Source organism: Phyllobates terribilis, unplaced genomic scaffold (genome assembly GCF_046119375.1).
Source record: "Phyllobates terribilis strain yellow unplaced genomic scaffold, ASM4611937v1 Scaffold_9__5_contigs__length_417890890, whole genome shotgun sequence".
NCBI classification, from domain to species: Eukaryota; Metazoa; Chordata; class Amphibia; order Anura; family Dendrobatidae; genus Phyllobates; species Phyllobates terribilis.
Genome location: NW_027362769.1, coordinates 55,008,712 through 55,021,882, shown reverse-complemented (window position 1 = coordinate 55,021,882; position 13,171 = coordinate 55,008,712). Strand labels below are relative to the sequence as shown.

Below are 13,171 nucleotides of genomic sequence, written 5' to 3'. Positions count from 1 at the left end.
AATACATTTGATTTCCATTGATGATTTTCATTGATGATTTTGTTGTCAGCACATTCAACTTTGTACAGAACAAAGTATTCAATGAGAATATTTCATTCATTCAGATCTAGGATGTATTATTTGAGTGTTCCCTTTATTTTTTTGAGCAGTGTATATATATATTTTTTATATTTTTAAAAACATTTTTTTACACTTTCTGCATGCTTCAATAGTCTCCATAGGAGAATAGAAGCAGCAGTTGTCAGATTGCCTCTGCTACATAGAGGTGATGAGCAGATCGCTTGTATGCAGCAGAAATGCTCATGAGCTATGAGCGCCGACTACTGGGTGGCGCTCATAGCAATCGAGACATGACAACCACAGGGGTCTGCTGCAGACCCCGGGTTGTCATGCCCACCCATCGGTGACCCGCGATCATGTGACGGGGTCACCGATGGGAGGAGCTAATGCCGCACTTCCGGCGCGGCAATGTTAAATGCCGCTGTCAGAGATTGACAGCGGCATTTAACTGATTAATAGCCGCGGGTGGATCGCGATTCCATCCACGTCTGTTGCGGGCACATGTCAGCTGTATAAATTAGCTGACATGTGCCCGGTTCAGTGCGGGCTCACCGCCGGAGCCCGCGCTGAACCGGGGGTGATGGTCTGGGGCATACTAATATGCGCCAGGCCAGAAAGGAGTTAAAGGAGAACTCCCACTAAGTTTTTTATTCATTAAATGTGTGTGCATGTAGTTTAGTGTGAGTGTATTAATATACTCACCTACCGCTGCCTTCTCCGGTGTCCAGTGCCGTTCTTCTCCTCTTCCCAGTGACAGCACCGCTCTGCAGACTGGCCGGGTCACGCTGCGCACTGCGTGGCCCGGAAGTGATTTTTACAATATAAGTATATGTAGAGTCAGAACGAGATCTCAATGAAGATGAAGGCTGAACAGGACCCAGACCTGACTATTCTGACACCTGTCCGTGGAAAGCTATATATAAACAAAATGCCCAGTCCAAAAAGGCCATGCCCCTGTTTGTACAAACTAAAACAAACCAAAGAAATGAGCCAGAACATATGTTGGTATAAGTGCAACGTGTAGGCACATGTTCACACTGTAGCTACCTAACAGACAAAACCTAAGATAAAGACAAAATGAGCAAATACCCTACAGTAAGTAAATAAATAAATAAATAGTAATAGTACATTTAAACAACATGTAGTACTTAGTTCACACTGTTTTGATCAAAAAAGTCATCACACCATGATAAGGCATCCCCAATCAGGAAGGTCCTATCTCTAGTATTAAACCTCACAATTTTTGACCTCAATATAAATGGGGCAGAGCAGGACTCAGACCTGACTTCTCAGACACCTGCCCATGGAAAGCTATATATAGACAAAATTCCAAGCCAAAAAAAGGGGAAAGCCATGCCAGTTTGTACAAAGTACAAAAAACTAAAGCAAAACCTAAAAACAATAAACAAAACTGGTAAGTTATCAGGGTTGGCCGGCTTAGCACTGGTGTTCACAACTGGAACTTATGGCCCCTGTTGAATCTCGCTCCAGTTATTGATTAACTCCTCCATTACTCTTCTCCAGGTTAGGGATTGGGTCACATGGTGAGGGCTAAATTAGATTAATGATAATGTTGTACAAATTGACCCACCAAGAGACTTTGTTCACGCTTGTCAGGGAAGAAGTTTTCCCCAACTTAAATGGGTTATCCACTATCAGTATATAAATATAGTAAGCAACCTCTTTAAGGAAGTGAATGTGTCATCAGAATACAAAATGTTATTTTAAATCCATTTTAAAGAACAACTGAACTTTAATTTTTTTATATAATTTTGTCCAGCATGAAAAGTTATAAAACTTTGCAAATCACTTTATTATCAGATTTCTTTGAAAAGGAATCTGTCACCAGGAAAAACGCTATTAACCTGCAGATATGGGGTTATTCTGCAGGTTAATAGAGTTAGTAAATTGCCCGGTGGCCGCACTTAGCCGAACTCTGTGGGGAGAAAATGAACTTTATTCTCCCCAGCAGTGTTCCCGTTTCAGTCACGGGGCACTGACTGACACTGGCTCTTCATTGCGGGCCAGCTGTCAGTCAGGGCCAGGGACGCGGTTACAGCCGCTACTCTGTATTCTCAGAACAGTGACTGAACCTGCGACAGTGCCGTCCCTACTTTTCCCCAGACTATTTGACGCGCCCCCTGGGCCAGTGCTGTTAGGGATACCCGGAGCCGGATCAGATGGGGGTTGTAGTCTCCGAGTGGCTGTGACCCGGTCCGTGCCCAGGGTGTCAAACTCAGTGTGTGGCAGTCCTTATAGATGTTACTAGATGTTCTTTTATGTCGACTACGCCACCCGTTGATTTGCGGTCACTACGGCCGCCGCTGCAGCAGGGTCCGCTGAGGCTGGTGGTGTGTGTGCAGCTTTGGGTAGTATAACTCCCAATGGGAGGGGTATAGCCTCAGGGGGTCAGCCGTGGAGGATGGTGGTTGTGAAGGTGCAGCAAAGAGACTCAGAGGCATAAAATGCAGTTCCAGGGTTTTACTTACTGGTGTTGCTCGGGTCACTGTGTACAGCAGTGACCACCCGAGCCGTGCTGCGTCCAACAGGTCCTGGACTCGGTCAACTCCCAGGCAACTCCGGAGTGTGGTCCTGAGCTCCTTTCTGACTCTCCCTTCTTCTGGCCGTTCCCACCAGGGATCCACCTAAGTCCGGCTCCCTCGGGCCTCCTGTTGGTAAACCCTTGTCTCTGGGTTCCCTGACCCTATTCTTGGTCTGCCTTCCGGGTGGATTTAGTGGGTGGTCATGGCAGATCCTGCCCACGACCTCCGGTCTCTGGCTGAGGATTAGTGCTGTAGCCTCCACCAGCTTGGGATCCGGTACCCTGTTGCCGACCCTTCACCCTTTTGTCCTTATTCTGGGATCTTGGGGTCCCCTCTGCGCCTCTGGGTCTCTCTTCCTTCTCCTCTGCTCTGCTTCTCAGGCTCTCAGACAGACTGTCTGACTGGCTGACTGACAACTGACTGACTGACCCTGATCTAAGATGGTGCCCACCTTATATATTCCCTCTATGTGTGAGCTCAGGTGACCAGCACCCAATGAGCTCCTAGCTTTACCCAGGCTGCTCCCCCTATCTGCCCCTACACTACTGGGATGTTCCACCCCCCCTCCCACTCCAGCCAAGGACAGACTCGGTCGTACCTGCACATTTATTAAGTGGGAGTACCGTCGGTCTGTCCCCCGGAAATGGGATGTGTGTAGTGCATGCAGCCTACTAGCTCAGTTCCACACTCCATCCTTACCCGGGAGTGGAATACCACACCTCTGGGTTGAGGTGCAATACCCCTGTAGCAGCCGAATCCTCAGGGTGCTACATTCCCCCCTGGTAAATCACAGCACGTCCTCGGGCTGTAAAAGAATAAACATCCAAAAACATACAAATTTTTTTTTTTTTAAACATCAACATATAAAACATCATATATATTATCATCAGTAATAAACTTTTCATATAAAACTTTTCATAAATAACATTCTTGCTTCTGGTTCCTCCGGTCACTGTGCAACTTGTGACCGGGTAAAGTGCGACAGTCTCTCTTGGAAGAAAACAGTTTCCTATAAAACCGGTAGAGGGCGCCTTAGGAAGCGCAACTATATACAAATGGGATATGGCCGCTCTCAGTCCTCGACCAGTGGGATTAAGGACGGCTGTTCACAGTCCTCAGCCTGTTAAGGGATGGGGACACACGGGTACAGTTCACTCTTTTGTCCCAACGGGGAACATATTTTAAGCAGCAACAGTTTTTTTTGGTACCCCTACGGGCAACTATATACAGTCTCTTCTCTACCGTACTCAACGACGGCGTCCTCCTGCTCTTTCTTTGGATTCAGTTTCTGTTTCAGACCCGTCCGGGTCCTCTTGCTCCTCCTCACACCGCAGCTCCTCCTCCGTCAGGCGATGCACATGGAGGGCGTAGGGTCCTTTGGCACACTTGTGCCGGGTGAAGGTGACCTCGTCCCCTAGATACAGGTCACGACCTCTGTGTCCCTCCGGCAGATGGCTTTCTACGTCTCTACGGGTCACAAAGACGTCGCAGGGGGTATGATGGTCTCTAATGAAGCCCCACCCATGCTGCAGGTTGAACTTAATCACAGTCCCGATGGTGCGGGGACCATGAGCTGCACGGGGGTTCCTCCGGGTCCGGCTCTTCTGTTCAGCGCTCTGTATTTGCAGCCGCTGCTCACGGACCCGCCTCTCTCTCCTTTCCCTGTCAAAGACTTCCAACTGCTGGCGGCAGCACTCCGCACGCTCAGCTGCGGCTGCCCTTGTTTCCTGAGTGAACCCCATGAGGTCTCCTCCGGTGGGGTCCCACTCGAACTGCGCTTCTTCCAGCGGGAGCGGGGTCATCTTGACAGGCGCCGGAGGCGGTATCAGGGGCTCATCCAGAGGCCGTTCCCTCCGGAGTCGGGGATTGACGAACTCCGGAGGCCACACAAAGGGCTGCCCATCCGGGCACGTATGCTGGGCGAACAGGTCTTCACCCAGATGCGGCGCTCTAGAGGTTGAGGGCGCTGTGGTGGTAGCGGCGCCCAGGTTTACCAGGCCTTGCGACCAGGCTTGGGGCACCCTGAATGTGAAGGGCACCGTGAAGACGGCGGCGCCCGGGTGTTCCTGGCCTTTCGACCAGGCCGGCGGCTCGGCAGAGGTGGAGGGCGCTGTTGGTACTGCGGCGCCCGGGGGCACTCGGCCTTGCGACCAGGCCGGTGGCTTCTCCTGCTTGGCCGCGCTCTGGATTGAGGCACGTGACATAGCAGGGGGCGTGGCCGCGGCTCCGGCCGCTTGAGGCCTAGCTTGGAGCGATGACGCAGCGGCTACGGGAACGGTGAGTGGGGCTTCGGGCTCTGCGACGGGGAGCTGGGGCAGGTTTACGGCTTCTGGGCACGGGATGCTGTCGTCCCCATTACCTGCCTTCATCTCTTCGGCTCCCTCCGCGGCACCGTCTCCGGCCGTCGTCCCTCCTTCGCCGTCCTCAGAGGTGGACTTGCTCCCCGCTGCGGGTGGCATGCTTCGCTGGCGGGCTCCGGCTTGCTGGGCCATCTCTCGAGTCCACTCCGCCAGTGTTTCCTGCTGCACCCGGGCCATCCTCCGTGCTAGGCCCTCCAGCGCGGTCTGTGCACGCTCCCGATCTCCGGGGAGCTGCGCCAGGATCTCCAGCAGGCCTTCTGGAGTGGCGACCTGCAACAGGCTCCTGACCATTGGGTCGGTGCTGCCTGCCTCTCCCTCCATCTCCGGGTAGGCTCTCTCTGGACTCTCTTCCAGACGTCTTGTCTCCGGGTGCGCTCTCTCCAGACTGCTCCAGGCGACACCCATCTTTGTTCTCTTGTTCTGTCTCCGCCCACAATGAGGGTGGTCCCGGGGCAACTTAGTGATTGTCAGTTCCAGGGGCAGTTCTCTTACGCTGATGGACACTTCCAGCATCACAGTCTCTGTTGGTGGGCGCGGTTTCCGCTTTTGGCGCCATTCTTCGACCTGGCCCACGATGGGAGGTGGCCTTTTGCCACCCTCTGGCACGCCCATAATGGCGTCCGCTCTTCCAAGGCGGGAAATCTTCGGAAATGGCGGGAATCGTCTCCCAGTGGCGGGAAACTCCATGGATGGCGGGAAAAAGCTGCAAATGGTGGACAACCGGCGGGAAACGACCTGTGATGGGGTCCGTTGGCGGGGACCCTCCAGAACCGGCGGGAGACTTCTTTTTAAGGTAACGGTGAACTTTTCTTCAGGCACGCAGTACCCGGTTGTTGCGGGCACGAGATCCTGCCGACTACGCCAAAGTTGACGCGCCCCCTGGGCCAGTGCTGTTAGGGATACCCGGAGCCGGATCAGATGGGGGTTGTAGTCTCCGAGTGGCTGTGAGCCGGTCCGTGCCCAGGGTGTCAAACTCAGTGTGTGGCAGTCCTTATAGATGTTACTAGATGTTCTTTTATGTCGACTACGCCACCCGTTGATTTGCGGTCACTACGGCCGCCGCTGCAGCAGGGTCCGCTGAGGCTGGTGGTGTGTGTGCAGCTTTGGGTAGTATAACCCCCAACGGGAGGGGTATAGCCTCAGGGGGTCAGCCGTGGAGGATGGTGGTTGTGAAGGTGCAGCAAAGAGACTCAGAGGCATAAAATGCAGTTCCAGGGTTTTACTTACTGGTGTTGCTCGGGTCACTGTGTACAGCAGTGACCACCCGAGCCGTGCTGCGTCCACCAGGTCCTGGACTCGGTCAACTCCCAGGCAACTCCGGAGTGTGGTCCTGAGCTCCTTTCTGACTCTCCCTTCTTCTGGCCGTTCCCACCAGGGATCCACCTAAGTCCGGCTCCCTCGGGCCTCCTGTTGGTAAACCCTTGTCTCTGGGTTCCCTGACCCTATTCTTGGTCTGCCTTCCGGGTGGATTTAGTGGGTGGTCGTGGCAGATCCTGCCCATGACCTCCGGTCTCTGGCTGAGGATTAGTGCTGTAGCCTCCACCAGCTTGGGATCCGGTACCCTGTTGCCGACCCTTCACCCTTTTGTCCTTATTCTGGGATCTTGGGGTCCCCTCTGCGCCTCTGGGTCTCTCTTCCTTCTCCTCTGCTCTGCTTCTCAGGCTCTCAGACAGACTGTCTGACTGGCTGACTGACAACTGACTGACTGACCCTGATCTAAGATGGTGCCCACCTTATATACTCCCTCTATGTGTGAGCTCAGGTGACCAGCACCCAATGAGCTCCTAGCTTTACCCAGGCTGCTCCCCCTATCTGCCCCTACACTACTGGGATGTTCCACCCCCCCTCCCACTCCAGCCAAGGACAGACTCGGTCGTACCTGCACATTTATTAAGTGGGAGTACCGTCGGTCTGTCCCCCGGAAATGGGATGTGTGTAGTGCATGCAGCCTACTAGCTCAGTTCCACACTCCATCCTTACCCGGGAGTGGAATACCACACCTCTGGGTTGAGGTGCAATACCCCTGTAGCAGCCGAATCCTCAGGGTGCTACACTATTTGCTTGCCTTTTGCTGCGTTAATATCAGAACGTATTCATTTCGAGTACAGATTATGGCAGTGAAAGGATCGACACCTGTCTCCTCCTCTGAGTGTTGTACTTATCAGAACAATCTCTTGCAGAAACTTATCCCCAAAGTAACTGAGATTCAGGTGCTGACCCTTTCACTGCTGGACAAAATGATAAAAAATAAAAGTTTATTTACGCTGTAACTTTAATTTTTTTTTCATCAGATGGGGTTATTTTTTATTTGAACTGGGCACTGAAGGAGTCATGATAGCATGAGGTGCATGATTGGGCAAAATCATCTTATTATTGGTGGCCACGCACATTAGATAGAAGTAGATTGGTGATTGTACAGCCTTGGAATGAATGGTCATCATATTTTATTTAATATTGGTCATCACAGTAGTTATTGGTCTTCGCAGTATTTCTACTTGACCATAACTATGTAATGACACTGGATACAATACTGGGTAGATCTTTTGGCTATCTATTGAATCAAAAATTTCAAGCAAAAAAGCCTCATTTAAAATTGACATTTTAAATTGTAGAAATAATATCAGAACATTTATAATTCTAGAATTCCCCCCATTTTCCCTTCAGCCTCTGCAACAAGCTGATGACTTACTATTATAGCAGCTTGTGTTATATGATAGACTTCAGAATGAAGGTTAAATGAAGCAGTTACTGTAGCTAGTTAGAAATTTTCTGATTATAAAATTTTAGAGAATTGATATTTAAAATGTTTTTAATATTTTTGTCCAGGGGATGGACGACCAAAAACGGAGAACCCTGGTTCTACAAGGTGATAAGAGCACATGGATTACTCCATCATGTCTAACGGAGCTCCTCCAGCTGAAATCTCATTACCCACTGGCTCCTCTCGTAGTGGGGAACACATTTATTGGTAAGCAAAATTAATAAATATTATAAATTGTATCAAAAAGTAAAACTTGTTTTTGTGCCGTGGTGCGACAACAAAAGTAATGTGGCATAAAGCCCTTGGGCCGATTGCAGTCAATGTATAGCATACTGTAACGCACAATGTAGGAAAGACTAAGTGCAACAGGGATGAGGGGAAAGGAGCCAAGATACTAGGGAAAGGGGGAGTGGAGACCCCTATGCTGATCTAATATCACCCTGTCTCCTCTATCGTACCTATATTGGTTCCTCACCAATTGCTGAACAGGAAACCTAAGCCCTGTAAATCCCTAGAGCTTGGCCCTGGATAGGGAAGAGGAGGGGGAATGAGCACTGGTCAGACCCCACTATAAACTAAAGACAACAAGGGAGACAAACACAGGGGGGAGAAACTTAGCTTCAGCAGACTTCAGAGAGATTACACTAAACATCCTCCGAAGCACCAGAGAGCAAGTAAGCTGACTGCATTAGCTCCAAGCCTTCACAAGGGAACGTGTGAATTTCACCTGCGCCTCCCTTTAGCAAATTGAAAGTATTTAAGCACCCAGGCCACGGTGTCAATCAGAGTAGGAGGGAGGTAGCCGCTGGTAAGACAGATTTAAGAAGGCGACTGCAATGCCAAACGAAGAGCTCTTCTACTGCCAGTTGCAGAGCGACTGTCTGTTACATCTGACACACCCGTGACACATACATGATATGCTGTGATATAATTGGATCTCATGTTTCAATACTAGTGTCAATAGGCACATCATCAGAATTTAGCTTTTGGTCCAGATTCATCAAAACTTTTATGTTAGTTAAAAGATTTGAAAAATTTTTGTGCAACGCAAGGTTGCACAAAAATCTTGTGACTTTTGCTGTTTCCATGCCATTTTCACCCATCTTTGACAAAGTGTGGGGAGCTGGGGTGGGACAGTGATGTGGTGATGCACGATTGTCAATTTCATGACAAGCGGTGGTGTTTTTTATGCCACAAATCTTACTCTATGAAGTTGTTTTTATTGTGTAAAAGCGGCAAAACATAAAAAAAATTATATGAATGTGGTATCGCTGTAATTGTACTGATCCAAAAAATAAAGCTGCCTTATCACTTTTACCATATGGTGAACGACATAAAAAAACTCCATAAACAATTAATTACTGAATTGCTGGTTTTTCTTCATTCTGCCTCCCAAAAATCTCAATAGAAAGCGATTAGTGATGAGCGAGTGTATTCGTTACTATTCGCACGAATAGTACGGTATTCGGGTTAATCGTTATTCTGTGAGTATTTGTGTACTCGCCTCGCTATATTCAGATGTCACGCCCTGCAGTTTTGGCGTCTCCTTTGCAGCCACTAAACATGCTGGGCTTCTTAACCAATCACAGTATGGCATTACTGTGATTGGCTGGCCGCCCAGCGTCATAGGGTCTATTAAAGCCCTGCTGCTGCCATTTTGTGCACATTGCGTCTGGAGCCTGCGTTCTATAAGCTTAGGGAGAGATCACTGAGCTGCTAGTGTTAGAATCAATTTTGTTTTACTATCGGCCATCTTGTTGTGGTTTGCTGGCTTCTAGTCTTTTCCTCTTGTGCTGGGTTTCTTGGTCACATGATCTCTGCACTCTTTATTACCCAGCACCTGGCTCCCATTCCCTGTTGGACATCAGTGTTGTAACGCTCATGCTCTGGCTAAGTAGCCTTGTTTAGTTCTTCTTGCTTTGGACTATTGTTATCCTGGGACTTCTTGTTCCACCAGTTTTGTTTCCTTTAATTTTTGTTTCTGCAGCTAACTTTTCTGTTAGGAGGTCTCCTGCTTTTGCTCCTAGTCCTTAGATCTTTTAGGGACCCCTTTCCCCGTCCTACAGGTCTTCGTTTGAGTTCAGTGCAGGAGTTTCGGTGGGGCTATTCATAAGGAATAGGGCACCCACCCCAGCGTAGGGTTAAGCTGAGTCTCAGCGCAGGGACAGCTTTTCCATCCTACTCCTTAGTTCTAAGTTGCAGTACATGACAGCTAGGGAGAGTGTTTAGACCTCTTGATCAAACAAAAGCCCTTGTAAGGGCTACCTGCAGTGTGTACTAGTTCTGTGTTTAAAGGAGCCACTCACTAGCTCCATAATACCATCAACAAATAGCTCTTTTCAGAGCTGAAGACTCACAACAAAGTCAGAGTACAGGGGAGAGCTTGTGTATTAGCTAGGGAGAGGATAAAATATTCTTCCAGTGTCCATCTTAAAACAGCTCTTGTCAGAGGCAAAGCAATATTTTTCCTGCACACACAGAATTAGCATCGTGTGCTGCCTTTTTTTTTTTTTTTAGCACTGGTCTATTTTCCCTGCTGTTTTAGGGGTGTCAGCCTGCCTTCTGTCCATATTAGTGTACGTAAAAAATCTTTGATTGCCCTGCACAAAGCAGTAGTCCAAACATTTCCTACTGCCTGCTCCAAACAAGCACCAGGCCATTTTAACCACTATTTTGGGGTGTCAGCCTGCCTTCTGTCTGTATTAGTCTACTTGAAAAATCTTTGATTGCCCTGTACAAAGCAGTAGTCCAAATGTAGCACCTTGAGGATTCGGCTGCTACAGGGGTATTGCACCTCAGCCAGAGGTGTGATATTCCACTCCCGGGTAAGGATGGAGTGTGGAACTGAGCTCAGTTAGCTGCATGCACTACACACATCCCATTTCCGGGGAACAGACCGATGGTACTCCCACTAGAGAAATGTGCAGGTACGACAGTGTCTGTTCCTGGCTGGAGTGGGAGGGGGGTGGAACATCCCAGTAGTGTAGGGGCAGATAGGGGGAGCAGCCTGGGTAAAGCTAGGAGCTCATTGGGTGCTGGTCACCTGAGCTCACACATAGAGGGAGTATTTAAGGTGGGCACCATCTTAGATCAGGGTCAGTCTGTGAGACGTCAGTCGGTTGTCAGTCAGCCAGTCAGACAGTCTGTCTGAGAGCCTGAGAAGCAGAGCAGAGGAGAAGGAAGAGAGACCCAGAGGCGCAGAGGGGACCCCAAGATCCCAAAATTAGATCAGAGGGTGAAGAGTTGGCACAAGGGTACCGGATCCCAAGCTGGTGGAGGGCCCTAATCCTTAGCCAGAGACCGGAGGTCGTGGGCAGGATCTGCCACGACCACCCACTAAATCCACCCGGAAGGCAAACCAAGAATAGGGTCAGGGAACCCAGAGACAAGGGTTTACCAACAAGAGGCCCGAGGGAGCCGGACTTAGGTGGATCCCTGGTGGGGAAGGCCGGAGAGGAGGACAAGTCAGAAAGGGAGCTCAGGACCACACTCCGGAGTTGCCTGGGAGTTGACCGAGTCCAGGACCTGGTGGACGCAGCACGGCTTGGGTGGTCACTGCTGTACACAGTGACCCGAGCAACACCAGTAAGTAAAACCCTGGAACTGCATTTTATGCCTCTGAGTCTCCTTGCTGCACCTTCACAACCACCATCCTCCACGGCTGACCCCCTGAGGCTATACCCCTCCCGTTGGGGGTTATACTACCGCAGCTGCATACACACCACCAGCCTCAGCGGACCATCTTGCAGCGGCGGCCTTTTGACCGCAAATCAACGGGTGGCGTAGTCGACACTAATAACATCTATAAGGACTGCCGCACACTGAGTTTGACACCCGGGGCACGGACCGGGTCACAGCCACTCGGAGACTACAACCCCCATCTGATCCGGCTCCGGGTATCCCTAACAACATGGCCCAGGGGGCGCGTCACAAACACTTCCTATTGCCTGCTACAAACAAGCACCAGGCCTTTTTAACCACTATTTTGGGTTGTCAGCCTGTTTTCTGTCTGTATTAGTCTACGTAAAAAATCATTGAATGCCCTGCACAAAGCAGTAGTTCAAACATTTCCTATTGCCTGCTACAAACAAGCACCAGGCCATTTTGACCACTATTTTGAGGTGTCAGCCTGCCTTCTTTCTGTATTAGTCTACGTAAAAAATCTTTGATTGCCCTGCACAAAGCAGTAGTTCAAACATTTCCTATTGCATGCTACAAAGCATGCACCAGGCCATTTTAACCACTATTTTGGAGTGTCAGCCTGCCTTCTGTCTATATTAGTCCACTTAAAAAATGTTTCATTGCCCTGCACAAAGCAGTAATCCAAACATTTCCTGCTGCCTGCTACAAACAAGCACCAGGCCATTTTAACCACTATTTTGGGGTGTCAGCCTGCCTTCTGTCTGTATTAATTGTAATGCACACGCAGTGGTTCCACTGTGCCATGAACCGGAGAGTGCCTGGAGGGGCGTAACTAAGTATCTGCTCGATCCGACCAAGGTCGCACAACGGCATACGACGCCAGTGCACCAGGGAGGAACCGAGCAGAGAGACCAGGGTCTGCTCCAGGTCAGACTCCAGACACGGCTGTTGACCCACACCGGGAATACAGGAACAGGCAGGCTAGAGCGCAGGCTGGGTAGGGTCCAGTACAGACTGGGAGACGAATTCAGAGCCGCAGATGCGGTAATCAAACAGAGTAAAGCGAAACCGCAGGTGCGGTAGACAAGGCTGAGCAGAGCGAAACCGCAGACGTGGTAGACAGGGCTGAGCAGAGCGAAACCGCAGACGCGGTAGACAGGGCTGAGCAGAGCGAAACCGCAGACGCGGTAGACAGGGCTGAGCAGAGCGAAACCGCAGACGCGGTAGACAGGGCTGAGCAGAGCGAAACCGCAGACGCGGTAGACAGGGCTTAGCAGAGCGAAACCGCAGACGTGGTAGACAAGGCTGAGCAGAGCGAAACCGCAGACGTGGTAGACAAGGCTGAGCAGAGCGAAACCGCAGACGCGGTGGACAAGGCTGAGCAAAGCGAAACCGCAGACGCGGTGGACAAGGCTGAGCAAAGCGAAACCGCAGACGCGGTGGACAAGGCTGAGCAAAGCGAAACCGCAGACGCGGTGGACAAGGCTGAGCAGAGCGAAACCGCAGACACGGTGCACAGGGCTGAGCAGAGCGAAACCGCAGACGCGGTGGACAAGGCTGAGCAGGGCGAAACCGCAGACGCGGTGGACAGGGCTGAACAGAGCGAAACCGCAGACGCGGTGGACAGGGCTGAGCAGAGCGAAACCACAGACGCGGTGGACAAGGCTGAGCAGAGCGAAACCGCAGACGCGGTGGACAAGGCTGAGATAAATCGCCGAAGAGGTAAACAAAGACAAAGCAAAGGGGACAGAGCTCTGTTCACACGGAACAGACTGGAAAAGAAAAGCAGAACCAGATACACACAA

At 50.5% G+C, this 13,171-nt stretch overlaps 1 protein-coding gene across 1 annotated transcript in view; it reads left to right on the top strand.

Moving 5' to 3' along the window:
• Positions 1-13,171, top strand: part of LOC141161554 (aldehyde oxidase-like) — a 220,963-nt gene that overhangs the window by 84,338 nt on the left and 123,454 nt on the right. The window contains exon 2 of the mRNA XM_073646513.1: positions 7,790-7,931. Coding sequence (XP_073502614.1) covers positions 7,793-7,931 — 139 coding nt within the window. The 5' untranslated portion in view covers positions 7,790-7,792. The remainder of the gene's footprint in view (positions 1-7,789; positions 7,932-13,171) is intronic.